Source organism: Anomalospiza imberbis, chromosome 3 (genome assembly GCF_031753505.1).
Source record: "Anomalospiza imberbis isolate Cuckoo-Finch-1a 21T00152 chromosome 3, ASM3175350v1, whole genome shotgun sequence".
In the NCBI taxonomy this organism is placed as follows: domain Eukaryota; kingdom Metazoa; phylum Chordata; class Aves; order Passeriformes; family Viduidae; genus Anomalospiza; species Anomalospiza imberbis.
In genome coordinates this window covers 23728245-23744239 of record NC_089683.1, presented here as the reverse complement: position 1 = coordinate 23744239, position 15995 = coordinate 23728245, and the positions used below count along the sequence as shown (strand labels likewise).

At 38.4% G+C, this 15995-nt stretch overlaps 2 protein-coding genes across 5 annotated transcripts in view; one reads left to right on the top strand and one right to left on the bottom strand.

Annotated features, from left to right (window-relative positions):
* MCPH1 (microcephalin 1) overlaps nt 1–15995 on the bottom strand; it is a 125433-nt gene that overhangs the window by 31279 nt on the left and 78159 nt on the right. The gene's annotated exons all lie outside the window — the stretch shown is intronic.
* ANGPT2 (angiopoietin 2) overlaps nt 3803–15995 on the top strand; it is a 41922-nt gene continuing 29729 nt past the window's right edge. The window contains exon 1 of one of the 2 annotated variants that reach the window (XM_068183627.1): nt 3803–4349. In XM_068183627.1, coding sequence (XP_068039728.1) covers nt 4065–4349 — 285 coding nt within the window. In that variant the 5' untranslated portion in view covers nt 3803–4064. The remainder of the gene's footprint in view (nt 4350–15995) is intronic. The other variant, XM_068183626.1, reaches the window with a different exon arrangement.

Sequence of the window (15995 nt, the reverse complement as noted above, 5' to 3'; positions counted from 1 at the left end):
GTATCATGAATGTAAATGCAACACTCCATATCGACAGCAGAAATGAAAGATGAAGAGAACAAAAAACATGAAAGAAATACTGAGAGGATGTGACTAGCCTGAATTATAACTTTTTATTTAGTTTCTGACATTTATAAGACTCCATGCCAAATTATTTAAATTCCTCCCTACTTCAACATGTCTAACAAATAAATGGTCGTTCTCATAACTGACAGGGGACAGATCTTCTCAGTCATTCAGTTCTCAGAATAAGCCCTCCCTTTCAAGCAGACTTGTTAAAATGCCTCTAAGGCTCAGTAAAAAGGCTGTGTGCAGGCATCTTCCTTCCTCTTCCTCAGATTTCAAGGACAAAAATGGATTTAACTTGCCTTACTTTTCACACCACTTTTCTAAATTTAGCTGTTACTACTTTCTTTTCCCCTGAACTCTGACTGGCTTTGACTCTCTGGAGAGGCAGAGAAGACCACTTCCTCCTCCACAGCTGGGAAAGCTGCTCCCTAAAGGATAGAAAGGGCGAAGGATCAGCGTCTACTGCTCCAAAAGATGCACCAAATACTGCACTAAGCTGCAGCGAAGGGTTAAAGGGATGTGTATTTATTTTGTTGGCAAGGTGAACAATCTCTAACTTTCCTGGACAGTGGGAAAAAGCACCTCATTAAAGCAATATGAGTCCATTGGACCCAGACTGGGAAACAGCAAAACCCTCTTTCAGTTACGTGTGGGAGGGGTTTGTATTTCAGTTACTGCCGCTACAGCCTGGGATTATCAATGAAACCTTGGAGAAAACTTTACCATGGTGCACCTCAGGATGTCACTCCAAGACCTAGATGAGAAGTACAGTGAGTAGAAACGAAGTGGTTGTGCCTGCTGTGCTGGTAAGAGTCTTCCATTAGGAGTTTGTTGTCACTTCTCAGAATAATACCTGTGCTTTCCTTACCTTTTCCTTTTCCCCGAACTGCAGACAGCTGCCATAGCAACTAGCCATTTACTCATTCATTCATTCATTCATTCATTCACAACAACAACAAAAAAACCAAGACACAAAAGCCAAGCCCAGCTTAAAACACAGTAAAAGGTGAACTTGTTTCTCTGTCCAGTATTCCTACAACCACAGTTCTCCCTAGTGGAGGCCCAGGATACAGCAGGGCTTTCTAGGCAGTCTCCAAATTCAGTTTTGCTCCTGGCCTCATTACAGCACAAGGGCCTCCCAGGGTCATGCTTTGGCCTTTCCTAAAGGAAAACAGACTCCAGTTCAAACCTTTAGAGGAACGCATCTCTCCTCCAAAACCCAGCAAAATTGAGCTGCCAGATTACAACGGTGCTGTGACTCATTAGGGTGGCATACAGATGGCAAGCTTTTTAGCCATTTAAAAACTACTGATTTAATCAAGCCTCTCATGGAGATCCTGCCTAATGAACTCTCAGCAGATTCTCCCTTACATCATGTCTTTTATACGCGTTCAGTTCCTTAAGTAGAGCTCTAATAATTAAAAAGAAAAGTTTTAAAAGACTACACTGCTCAGTCTTATTTTTTCATTTAATATGTAACTAAAGAATTAAAAAAAAAATCCTGAAGATATAATCAGAAAAATAAAGATTATCCTCCAGTTTTTCCTCACTAAGAGACAGATATTTCCAGGGCTGGAGCAATCTAATTTTTAGGACTACTCTATTGAGTATACACACGTAGTGGTGAAAGGAAGGATTATTAGTATGATATGGCCCTTTATTTTTTTGGGCTAGCTGTGCAAGGAAAAGACTAATTTAAGGGCAAGTTGCAATGGGAAATTCTCATTTAACTTAGCAAATTAATTAAAGTACCCAAATAACAGAAAATACTGGATTAGAATGTCTGGTTAGATAGAAATGCTTCACACAGTCTAATGCATTAATCTAATGCTATTTGCTGTCTTCATTGGATAATAGTAGGTTGGTCAAGTATCTTGCAAAGACTTATTCACATGGAATTAAACATTCTTTCAGAGACTTCAATTCATTGAAAATTAGAAATCACTATACAACAAGTTTGAAACTTTCTTATCAATGCCAGTAGCTGTCACATTTATCTGCTTGGCTATTGCAAGACAAAATTGAAGGGATGGGGAATGAATACTTCATACACCAAACCCTCCAAATACATACATTTTGTTGCAAATAATCTTGACCATTCCAAACATATTACTCTGTTTCCTCTGGTTAGAAGGATGAACAGTGGCATATGAATAGTCCACAGAAGAATATCCAACAAATTGGTTTCACTCATCACAGTCCAAACGTAATCAGAATCTTTCTGGAATTCCCCAGAATTGAATTCTAGAGATTTTCCTTTCCAGAGGTAACTATGTAAAGAAATATCAGCAGCTTCCAACAATCTAAGATATGAATTTTAGCTGATACTTTTGACAAACCCTGAACAGAACTTCCATGATATAAAAAAGTAAAGCCACATTAATACACTATATGAGATAAAGGAAGTTATGTAAGAGTCTGTCTTAAGAGATTCTGATACATGCTGGGATTTTCCTGGAATATGAGAAACTTTGGTCAGTAATTCATATTAGTTTGACTGGCACAGCTTCCCTTTGTTTATTTAAATTAAGAAAAATCTATAGTTTTCAGATCCAGACCTAGACAAAATCTCAGGCAGTTTGTCTTCAGGAGTCAGTATCCTATCATGCTGGTTTCAAGAAGACAATTTCTCCTTACAGAGAGGTAAACCTTTCCAAAATTTCAGTGGAATGGACTCTTTCCCAGGGTCTGCTAAGGCTAGTAATTTTCCACTTTTTCAAAATGACTGATCATTGCAGAGACCATGGGAGTTGAGAAGTAGTCCTTTTTACTCTTACATATAAATTTCAAGTACTTTATTAGAATTTCTCTCCCCTTTTATGGGTATTTCCCACTCCCAAGGGCACAGAATTGGGCTAGGGAGAGCTAACAGGGTAATTCCTTCTCAGCCATGCCACTTCCTGAGCCGTGCCTTACTGCCACTGCCTCTGGATGGTTTTTCCTCTCCCAGTCCTAGCTAACTTGTGATTTCTAACTCTTTTAGCAACATTAGCATCTCCAAAGTTAGTGATGACATGAAGAACAAAAAAGTGCCTTTAAAATAATAAATAAAAAGCTTGTAAACGCTTAACTCTTGAAAGACGTGCCTAAAAATGAGTGTTTATCTCAGAGATTCAGTAAAATACAAATTCTGTGTTCAACTGAAAACCTCTAATTACTGCCCGTCATGTTCTCTTTGCAAGGACATACGCAAGCCTGCTTTTGTATGCATGGGACAGCGTCTTTCTCCGTAGTTCCACAATGTATTAAACACCAACTAAATGACATCCTGGTTCAGCACATTTTAAAGAGAATAAATTAAGAACAAACAGGCCCAGGGACGTGTGTGTGTGTCTGTGTGTGTGTGTCTGTGTGTGTCTCTGTGAGTGTGTGTCTGTGTCTGTGTGTGTGTGTGTGTGTGTGTGTGTGTGCGCGCTTAGTGGGGGTGGTCGAGGGTGAAGAGCTTAAAAATTACAACCATCGCAAATAATTTACTAGCATAGTTGGAGGCTATCGGAACTGATTGCTCTGTCTAGGAAACTCTTAATTAGAGCCGTGCTGCAGGAATTCGCAGGGGTCCTGCCGCTGCCGGCTCCTCCCTGGGGTTTCCTCTCGCAGCCCCGCTCCCGCCAGGCGCTGTGCGCTGCCCCCCGGCCCTGGCGAGCCCGGGAGGGAGGAGCGGCTCCGCTCCACGCGTGTCCCTCTCTCACCAACTCCTGCTATAAGGGCAGGGGAGCGAGAGACGGGGCTGGCGAGGCGCGGGGCTCGGCGGGGAGCGGCGCAGGAAGGCAGCGGGCCAGGCGGGGCGGCCGCAGCTGCTTCCCGCGCCTGACAGCTGCGGGCACGGCGGGAGCGGCCGCACCTCCCCGGCCCGCCCGGGGCAGGCAGGCAAGCCCAGCCCTCGCCTGACGGCACATGGCAGCGGAGCGCTCGGCTGCGCCGCAGGTTAGCTAGGGCCGGGCTCTGGCCAGCGCATCCAGGCTCTCTAGGTCCGCCGAGTTACCGCAGGGATTAAAATGCAGCTGGCCGCCTGCTTCTTTTTGGGCTGCGGCATATTCTTAGCTTCAGGATACAACTCCTTCAGTAAGAGCATGGAGACGATAGGCAAGAAGCAGTACCAGGTTCAGCACGGGTCGTGCAGCTACACCTTCCTTCTGCCCGAGGCGGACAACTGCCGCTCCTCGACTCCGTACGTGTCCAACGCGGTGCAAAGGGATGCGCCTCTGGACTATGATGATTCAGTTCAAAGACTGCAGCTACTTGAGAACATCATGGAAAACAACACTCAGTGGCTAATGAAGGTAGGGTAATATCATTTCTATCCCCAAAACTGAACATCCTGTTAGCTCTTTCAGTGTGACTACTTTTTTCTTGAACAGTGCCTAAATTCACAGAGTGCATTGTCTAAGCTAAATTTCTGCATTACCTTTCAATGAAAAAGTTGTTTTGCAGTCTGGGAACATAATACTAACTGGCAAGGAAGAGTGAACTGCACAGTTCTGCAGAGACTGTGCTTTAAAGTTTGTCATTACATTTGAGTCGCTTGGACAAATTACATACACAGATGGACTGTGGGCATGTCTGAAGTTTCTGACATGAGACAAGCAGCTACTAATTTATAATTAACTGGCAAGGCCTATTTCAGATCTATTTAAAGAATATAGAGTGTACCTTTATCCAAGGCATGCCTGAAAAATGTTATCTGAAATGTGATTTCAAAACTTGAATGCAGAAATTAACCTATTAAACCCCACTGAAAAGAACTGTAGTTCTAGCAAAGGCTGCAAGTCAGACTTGCAGTGAAATTAGCCTGGTGAAGTGACAGAATTTCAAGAAAATTCTTTAGTGGATATCCTCTGCATCCTGTAACATTTTCAGTGAAATGTACAAGATTCAAGGGAAAAACAATCTGGAAAAGGTGTTAGAGATACCACAGAGCTTCTCTTAATGCAATACCACTGGAACTAAAGGAAAATTGACATGTTTATTGCCAAAGTGGCAACATTTGTACCTGAAAGAGCAGGAAAAAAATTGCAGCATGTATTTTTATTATTACTGGAGAATAAACATGATCACTATTTTATAGTGATTCACAATTTTTTTATAGAAATTCATTTGATTCAAAATGCTCTGCAGTTCAACAGATTTTGATTTTAAAAACATTTATTTCACTACTACCTGGAAAGGTGTTATAGTATAGTCTAATTGCATAGTAAATTTATGAGCCTTTATGTTTTGTACCAACATGCCTGTCTTCTAAGCAATAAATATTTTAAGGATTTGGCACTGTATTTCCAAATAGGTGTTCCAGCGATGCCATAATGGTTTCTTCATAGCGAAATAAAGCTGTGTTGTGAATAGAGAGAATTCAGTTTTTTTACAAAGAATAGTAATTTCACACATACTTACAAAATAATTTTGCATCAGGACTCACTACTCTCATCAATTACAAAGTTACAGAACTTCTGTGATACAACCAATGAAACCTGCTGGCGAATTTGTGAGTGCTAAACTTCTCATTCCAAAACAAACAGCACAGGGTTTTCATCAACTTGGAAATGAGCCTTGAAGCTTAAATCCAAAATGCATACACATGAAGGCTCCAGTGTGGAATTCTAAATCTCTCTTTATAGTTTAGGATGCTTATTTTAGAGACGCAAATAATGTCAGTTGAGTAGTGGTTTTTTTTTTTTTTTTAACAGGCAAACTTACTTTCCTCCACTTACTTACCTTTCTACTTACTAATTTACAATGCTCACTATTGTAGTGCTAAGAGCACAATTAACAGAAGTGCAGTGTAGGATGAAAAACACACAAAGGAGAACAGTCTAATCTACCCAGCTGCTAAGCAATTTCCTAAACTAAATAGTAAATCACACAACCCTTCAGTCTTAAATACCACTTAAGTAGACAAACACACTACCGTAAGTGGCATCAGGTAAACAGAAACCAGTAAGCATCCTTATTTAGTAAAAACTATGCTTTTTCCTGTCAGTCCCTGGGAACTCAGTGCCAAGTGGAACAGGATAAGTATCTCTAACCCATTCTTTGGGGGATCAAAAGATAGATTCTGATTTACAAGACAGAGAAATGTTTCTTGTATTTGAGCAAAGGCTTCTAAATAAGATGCTTTAGAACAGCCTGTTTTTCTTTTTTTCTAGCTCTTCCACAGCTAAACATCCTGTAAAATATCTACTGTTTGCCTTTTTCACTATTTTAACACCTGCTCTCTCTGTCATCTGTTTTGTTCACAAAGAGCTTCCAACAAAAAGTTGCTTTTCCTCAGATTTACTTTGCTAGAGACACCTGGTCTGCAAGTGAAGATAAAAAGCAAACAATAACCTTTAAAGTTGCTTACAGAGTTTACTTGCTGGTTTTTTTTTTTAAGCTCACAAATACACATTCTTAGGTTCATATTTCAACCTCCCAAAATATAGTGCAAAGTCAGTCAAGGTGGGGTGAAAAAATTGTATTTGCTTATTTTTTTTAGTGTATTGAAAGTGTAATACAAGATTGCTTTTAAAAATAACCTGACATTTAGCTTCTCAGCAATTGCACAAAAACCTTCATTGGGTCTTTCTCTTTAGAAGTTATTTGTTTTCATTTAAGAGGCAGAATTGGTTTGTTTTGAAGTTGTGTAAAATTTACATTACAAATGTCTAGTGTGAATTAACCTTTAAACATTGTTCCTGAAATATTGCACATCCCCAAGCATTTTTACACACCTCCCCCTCTCCTGCCTTTAATCCATCAACTAAAGGAAACGTTCTGTTTCTGAATGAACACTGGGCTGTATGAATGGAACATCATGGGAATTGTGTGCTTCATCTGCTTAATGGACAAACACAATGGGAAGAAAATGAGTTAGATATGTCCAGACTCTTTTCTGATCTGCTCCTGCATAGGAAGAAAAACTTTTTTTCTACAGTTACTACAAAATGCTTCTTTGTGAAAACATATCTTTTTTAATCTGAACTTTAATAATGCATTATGCCACTACTGTATGTGCCATACATAAAATTGGAGAATGTAGTTTGAAAAGCAGATTACGTTTAAGCATTCAGATGACAATCTGGAACAAACCCCTATTCCACCTAATCCACGGTTTAGCAGTAAGCCAGTAAGTGATACTTCGAAGCAAAGGCCAAAACACTAGATCAGCTGTGCTACAATATACCTGAAATGAACTTTCCTCTTTGACTTTTCCTGTCTTGGGATCAGTTTGTATACTGAAGTGTATGATTTTTTTTCTAATGTGTGTGTGAGCAGGGAGCATAAAGCTCTCAATAATAAAATTTTCAATTAACTAGAGATGATATCAGGTTGGTATGCAACTGAGATACAAGACTGGAAATTTTAAATATAAACATATATGCTGGCTATTACACTTTGTAACTTTCAATATACAACACCAGATTTTCAGATATTCCTAAAAGACAGGCAATCCCTTAGGTTCAACAGTTTAACTATTTCTATCTGAATTAATGGCAGCTTTACCATTTGGATCACAGCACTTGTACTCTAGGAATGGCATTTTTTTCAGGTATTAAGACACTGAAATAACTGAATACTGACTTGAATTTCCTTCTTAATATATTGACTGGATCTTATGACTCAGGAGATATGACTGTCCACAGCAACAGTGTAAAAGAAACAGGTCATATTTTCTTAGTCTTTCCTGTTACAAACAGCTGAAAACAATGTATGATCAAATTGATGATAGCATCTGGAACACAGGTAATTTATTTGTAGCTTATCAGCAGATCAAAAGACTAGCCAATAAAAATCTGTGTCAGGAGTCAACATTTAAACCCATTACCAGACCTTCGTCCTGAACCATCCCAGAAGACTAGGAGGGGGATGCACTGCTGATAGAAATGCAGTATCTTTGGACACGCTTAACTGAGAGTCATTTTCCCTTGTCTTGATACCCTGAAAGGTTATAATTATTGCTACAATGAATGTCATTTGTCAAATACAAAATGATACTTTGACATGCTGCCATTCAAAGCCATCTGCACACAATGGATAAGGACAAATATATTGAACAGTGTTGGATTTTGAATTACTCAAGAAATTATTCTGACTCTGAATCCTACATTCCTTTCTTAAGTAATGCATCTGTTTTTACTTATTGTGAGAAGTGCTTGTTTCTGTCTATGAACTATTATTTGCTAAGCAAAAGAAAATGACAGGCTCAAAAGAAAATACTTCCTTACTTTCAGATTAGTATGTTACCAGGTAAAGTTTCCACACTACTCTGGATGATATAATTATGTAGTTTATTGTTGTATTTCCTGTAGGTAAATTTCAGTGAGAGGATTTGAAATGACGCTATTGCATGTGTTTAAAAACTGCGTTATAGAAACCATTTCTGCATCATTCCGCCAATATCAAATTAGTGATACAGGTATGAAATTGTACAAAATCAAGAAAGAAGATGAGATTTTCTTGTACAGATCTACAATACAAAATTGAAATAGAGAAATCACTTTCTCAAAGATGTTATCAGTAAAAAATGGGATAAATAGAGGCTTACAGAACCAGTCTCTTGCTAGCATTCAAGGTATATTTTCCTATGCTTTGTCTGTTATTAACATGACCATAAACTTGTCATCTTTGACTGGTCCAAACAGCAAAATGGGAGATTTTCTCCATCAATTATTGACAGCAAGTGTTTAATTTCCTTTTTTTCTTTATTTTCTTTTTTGTTTTTTATTTCTTCAAGTGTACATATAGGAAATGAGCTTGAAGATTCTTGAATTGCCAGTTTCCAGTTCTTTTTATTTGCATACCCACTTATATATGTGAAATTTAACAGCATAACCTTTAGAATATCTTTGATACTTTGTCAGAGAGACTAAAGCTCGAGACAGTGTTTCTTTTACAGACAATTATTGTTACTGCTCCTTTTTTCTTGTTAATTATGAGAAAATACAGCAATTTGCATCTCACCTCAAATTTACCAAGTAAAACAATAAAATTTGCTTGATTCCTAAGCTATCATGTATGTATTGCTTAGAATGGAAGTTACCCTAGAGCCCACAAAAATGGGTTAGACCTATTTTCAACCTTCACAATATGACAACTAGTACCTTTAGTAATTGGTTAATACTGTCCTTTACATATTACAATATTTGCTTTTGAAAATGTACCATATTCTTTGATTTACAATACTAAGCAGCTTATTTAATACTAAGTATCTTAGTTAACCATTATTTCTTTAATAACCCTTTACATACTTTAATGCAAAAACTTCCTGCTGCACCTGTCATTTCACGGGCTTCTACACACCTTTGGCTGAAAGCCAGGGTGGGGGCAAAGTAAGATGGTCTTCCCCCACTGTTACTATTGTTATAGGGCTAGAGAGGCAAAATGCTGCCAACTGATTTAGAAGACACAGTCTTACATCTTGCATTTGTGTCTACAGCAGAGAGGAGCCACTCTTGGATCTTTGTAACTTTGCAAACCCAGAGTTTCATCAAGTGCCTCAGTCTTTATTAATTAGCCTCCTAGAGTAAATGAAATCATCCTCTTCACCCTGAAGGAGACAAATGAAGGAATGGAAAACTTAGAAGAAATCCCCCTTGAAGAGGCAGATTTATCAGCATTGCTGAAGAACTTACAAAAGCTAGCATGCTACATGGCTCTCATCCTAACATACTACGTTAGCACTGAAGTTTGTAGGCCTGAAAATTCAGAGACAATAGGTAGAAGGTACAACTGTGGACTAGACTGCAAATATTATATGAATATATAGATAAAAATTATGCTTCCCACTTGTTAGAAAGCAGCTTGAGTACAAAAGTCAAATCAAGATGGCTTTTCCATAAGACTTTGGTGTCTTCCTATTACCACATCCTGAGAGAATCACAGAATAGCAGATTGATTTGGTTTGGAAGGGATCTTCAGAGATCATCTAGTTCCAACCCCTCTGCTGAGAGCAGGGCCATCTTCCAGATGAAGTTGCTCAAAGACCTATCCAGCCAAACCTTGAACACTTCCAGGGATGGGGCACAACTTTTCAAGGTAGCCTGTTCCAGTGTGTCAGCGCTCTTACCATAAAAAAACCCCCAAAAACACAAACCAAAACAAAACAGAAAAACCAACCAACCAAAAAACAAAACAATAAAAAACCCCCAAAGTTCCTGGAAATGGAGATGCAAGTTGTACTTCAGAGAAAAATGGCTCTCACATCTAGTTAGCATGTTAGGATACTAATGGGAGCCCTAAGGACACTTGTACAGACTGCATAAGGGAAAATGGGAAGAGATGGCTCTTGGGGAAAAAAAAAAAATCATGTACCTGAAACAAGGATGTCATGCACAGGAAATATTTGGGTAGTCCAAATGCACCCTATGAAATAGTTCACTGGTAATAACAGTGAAAACAATGTGTCAGTGGACCATAAGTATGACTAGATCCTTCAAAAAAAGGAGAGTTTCTATGGCACTGAATAAGAAGTTTCAGAAATATGCGCTAACAATTTTATCTGCCATTTTATTATTGGAACTTCTCAGACTAGCCAGATATACACTAGAGGTGGGAAAATAATACGAATGTCAGATAACTTAAAAAGGCAAAGCATTTGGGGAGAAAAAAGTATAGCACAGTAATTAAACACCTGGAAATACTTTAAAGATATGGCACATTACACAACATTAAACCAAATAACCTGATGCACACAGTAAGTTAAAAAGTGCTTTACAACTGAAAATACTGTGATCATTTAATTTCCTTGACCAGACATATTTCTAGGAAATGGGGCAGAGGAAAAATGAATTTTATTTATTCTCTAGTGAGAATAATAGAAATACTTTTTGGTGAACCTCATGTCTATTCCAAGTAAACCAGGCTCAGAGGAGATGTTAAAAAATTCTTCAGGTTACAAAATCCAGATCTATGTTTTGTATTAAAAAAAATCCCACACCTAGATAGTTCTGCAAACACTCCCTTTGTCAGCTCTTAAGCTGCGTCGAAAAAGACATTGCTACTCCTTAAAAGCTTTTTAAAAATAAATTCTTAGTGTGTTCCAAGTAATTACTGAAAATCCTGTTCATTTTTATCTGTTTGTGGAACAGGTTAACCCTAAAATTAAGAAGTTGTTTATACAGCTCAGCAAATGTATCCTGTAACTTGTATGATTAAATGATATCTATCTATTCTCTTTCTAACTTCCAGCCCATTATGGCTTAATCTGAAGAGAGAGCAGGAAGCTACAGGAACTTTTCTACTTTCTTTATACTGCCCATATGAAGCTTTATCAGTTTAGCTAACAATCTTCCAGGAGTCTACTAAGGTCATAAAAAGGTCTTACTACTAAAAAGAGAAGGCTGATAGAATATGCAACCCTCTTTCTGTTAACTTCTCTCTCTGTTAATAAAAGTATGCATGGGAATCTAATATTCTTCACAGAATTCACTATTCACAGAAGCTGTAAGGAAACATTTTCCTTTCTAGATGAGCAAATACTTCAGAATTCTTAGATGACAGCAACTTTTTTTCCAATTCAGCTGTCTCTGGAGATCTCTTGTTAAAACCACACAGCATGAAATGTCATAGCTTTGCTCAAATCCCTTTAATAATGTAGAGAAAAAAATATTTTTTAGTTTTTGTACTTGTATTCAGGTCTCAAGCATCATGATAGAGCTTTAAAATAAAAACCACAACTATATAGAGCTCCTTTACCCTCTAAGGAACAACATATCAAATTTGTATCATCGATTTTGCGCAGGTATTAAAATCAGTGTGCTGTGGTGACACAACTGAGACCTTATTATTTCCAGAAAGGGGAAAAAAAAAGACTTGCTTGATTCATTACTGCTCTCTCAATATTAGCAGATGAAATTCTTCTAATAGGCATTCAAGTATTAGACTGTGTAATACCTTTTAGGAATATAAATAATAAGAGACTGAAAGTAGCTATGTGCACTTCAAAATCTGTACTAAATCACTGATAAGGACCAGAATAGTTCAGTATAAAATCAAAACTATTGTATTAGAGCATTCTAGTGTGGTACAGCATAATCGCACAACTGCCATAATTTGTGTACTTCAGAAGCAAAGTTTTAGTATGTTTTTTGAATAAACTGTTTATCAAAACTACAGGAAAACACACTGAGCAAATGTTTGATCTTTATCAGTCCATTAAAAGTAACTTTTTGACAGGGAGAAAACCTAAAAGTTCTCATCTTTGGAGAAAATAATTGTATCCATTTAAAAATAGTAGGATCTTCTGAAAATCTCTAGTATAAAAACGACTGAGCAGTGTGTTAAGCCCTGTCCACACATCAGCTCTGCAGACCTGTTCATTCTCATGCTGCAGGCACTAAGAGTCATTCACCTCCTGCACTCACGGTATCAGCTTCATCGCTATGCTTGCTTTTTGGTTCAGGCCTGCACCTGATGTGCGTGATCCTGGAAGGAAAAGCCTCTTTGTTCCATTCTGTCAGGGTGTGGGAATGGGGAGACACCCAGCTAAGTGGAAAGGACATTTCCTGGGCAATAGCCATAGCCCCCATAGCAGCTCCCCCACCTGTGATGTGACATCTGTGTGCTGCAGGGCTGCTGCTCTTCATGTGACCTGATGTACAGACTTACATGGAGCTACCTGGGTACGCTGAGAGGTTTCATTTTGATGCCTAGTACCTAGAAATCATTTTAGTTTTGTCTTCCTTGACAGAACTTATAGACATCATGTTATGACACTTTATATATCTGCTTTAGGTCTTTTCCCATGTATTACATTATGTTCTACACAACAATTTTCCTCATTTTCCATTTATAAGGTGTAACTACCTGCAAGGTACTAGTTCAAACCCACAGTTTCAGAATGAAAGATAAACCAGCACCTTAAGGAGAATATGCCATTCGGTCAAGAAGCAATAGCCTCATTTTTTCAGGTTGTCAGTTGTCAACTGACAAACTCAGCTGCTCAAAATCTTAACATTCAAACACAAGAAAGCTGCATATCAAGACTAAAATACTTGTAGTAATGGAAAACACACTTGCCATACTACAGTTTGCATTAACAGATACTCTATCCAGTCAAACAGTTTTCTCACTCAAGAAAATTCCCCAGTGAAGACCTAATGAAAAAATTTTCTTAGTTTTTTTCTTTTCAGAACAATTTTTTATAAACAGGGTAATTTAACTATTCAAATGAAATACTAGTTTCTAGTTTCTTAGTACAACTTAAAAAAACTGATAAAGTAGGCAAAAGACAGATTAAATTAATACGTAAAAAATACAAAAATCTTGTGTTTTACTGCCTCTAAGGAATCAACCTAAAAAACCCCCTAAGCTTCCTAGCATGAGGCCTGAACTTTGACCGTATTAACTATCCCTGTGTTTTCACTTATGTTAAACTGTCATCCTGATGCCAGATTTTCTGTCAGATATAATGCTTGCCTATAAATTAATAGTAAATTTAAAAATCCTATTGTAACTGCTACTGGAGCCTTACTGGGAATGTTTTTTGGAAACTACTCTGACATGATGAAACAAAGTTCAAATAACTAGAAAGTAACCCTAGATTAATAACCTAGCCCTTAGAAAGAGTATAAACTGCAACAAATATAAACAATCTGACCCTGTTGAAATCTTAGCACATACAAGCAAGGATTCTGTCAACTACAGTTTACCAGCTAGGCAAGAAAGTTTAAATATATAGTTAAAAATACCCTATATTTTTCCTCTGACATGTAAGTTTATTTGACTTGAATCTAGAAAAAACTTAGCCATGTCTTGAGTTCAGCTTCATTGTTATGGTAAACTTTATTATTTTAAAAAGGCTCTGAGGACAGTGCACAAAATCCTCGCTCTGCTCCAAACAAGTTCCCACTGACTTCTTAGTGAAACTAAAAATACTTAGTTTCACTAAGTAAGTATTAATAAAACAATACTGAAAAAGTATTTGAAGTTGATAATATAATAGTCTAATATATCAGATTTAAGTACATCAGATTAAGCTTTGAGGCTTAATTCATGTGAACTACCTCTAACTAAGTAAGGATGCTACTGGAATAGAGTACTGGAAAAAAGAGTAATAATTTTCATCACAAGGAAATAAACATTTTCTTTTTCTTGTCCCTCTCTAGTCCATGTGGGAGTAACATCTCCCAAGAGTCTCATCCAGTCAAGTCCTTTGCACTCATCATTTTCCTCAGTGAATTTTCTTCCAACTTCATAATGTTTTTTAAACTTCAAACAAACCAGAGAATTCATTCCCTCAACATCAGCCTTCCAGTCCCCTTTTGTAGCTTACCGTCATTAAGAATTCCTATCCCTATTCCTATCCACATCCACTTTTAAAATTCTTCTCACACAGATTAATTTTCTTTATTTCTTTTCTTCTATTAAAGTTATGCAGCTTCCTGGCTGTCCCTTTCCTCTACATTCTTTCTCATTCAGAATTCTCAGTTCTGGATTCTTTTGTCCTTCTAGCTAAATTTGTTTTTAACCTTCTGTGCATACTTTGCTGAGTATTCACAGAATACTTTAGGTTGGAAAGGACCTATACTTTCCTGATAATTCACAAAATGCTTTAGGTTGGAAGGGACCTATAAGGTTACCTGGTTTCAACTACTGTGGTGTAGGCAGGAACACCTTCTGCTAGACCAGGTTACTCAGAGCTCCATGCAGTCTGGGGTAGAACACTTCCAGGGATGGGGTGTCCACAACTTCTCTGGGCAACCTGTGCCAGTGCCTCACCACCCTCACTGTAAAGAATTTCTTCCTAATATCTAACTTAAACCTACCCTCCTCCAATTTACAGCCATTCCCTCTTGTCCTGTCACTACATGCCTCTGTGAAAAAGTCCCTCTCCAGCTTTCTTGTAAGCCCCATTTAGGTACTGGAAATCTGCTCTATGGTCTCTGAAAACCTTCTCTTCTCTAGACTGAAAAATCCCAACTCTCTCAACCTGTCTTCATAGAGGAGGTGCTTCAACCATGGGATCATTTTTGTGGCCTTCCTCTGGACCTATTCAAATCCCTTCTAATGCTGTGGGACCCAGAGCTGGATGCAGCACTAGTCCAGCTGGGGTCCCACCAGAGCAGAGCAGAGCAGAGGCAGAATCCCCTCCCTTGCCCTGCTGCCCACACTGCTTTGGATACAGCCCAGGATACAATTTGCTTTCTGGGCTGTGAGCACACACTGCTGGGGCACGTTCAGCCTCTCATCCACCAGCACCTCCAAGTCCTTCTTGGCAGGGCTACCAACAATCCCTTCACTGCCCAGCCTGTGCTTATGCTTGGGATTTCCTGGACCCAGGTTCAGGACCTTGCATTCGGCTTTACTGAAATTTATGATGTTTGCAACTCACAAATCCAAGACAAATAGCTTTCTTTTCTGGCTAGGTGCACATCGTATCAATGTCATTGTACTTTCTCCACTGCTAATGTGCTTACTCATCTTGACAGCAGAGTTTTACATCCGAGAGAGTCTCTGGAAAGCATATTTGAAAGTCTCCCTCTTCAGTGGCCCTTCTTGTCTGATCCTGACAGACAGGAAACAATGTCCTCTCATAAAATACTCATCCTATAATGTATAGCTTTGGTTCTCAGACATTTTTTCTGAGACTTTCTCCTCTTCTCTTATGGTTAATGCCAATAGCATAATTTGTTTTGAGAGGATCTGGCTTCTGGTCTTTCTAGAAGGGCACATACTGGCAGCTGCCTGGTGTCAAGCTTTCAGGACCACTGACTGGAATTCAGCTCAAGACTTTCCACCACCACCTGAGTGCTCAGGGGGTACCAGAGACAAAGAAGACATTTTGGAAGCAATGGATGGAAAGACCTGTCTTCATGTTTCTGTTCCAAAAACCTAAACTGTCTGCTTTTAGATGGATAATTCCAGCTATTGAGACAGAAAAAAAAAGTATTTTTAATCAGGATTTCATATTTTAATTTTCTTTTCCTGCATCACACACTGCATTTTGTTTTTAC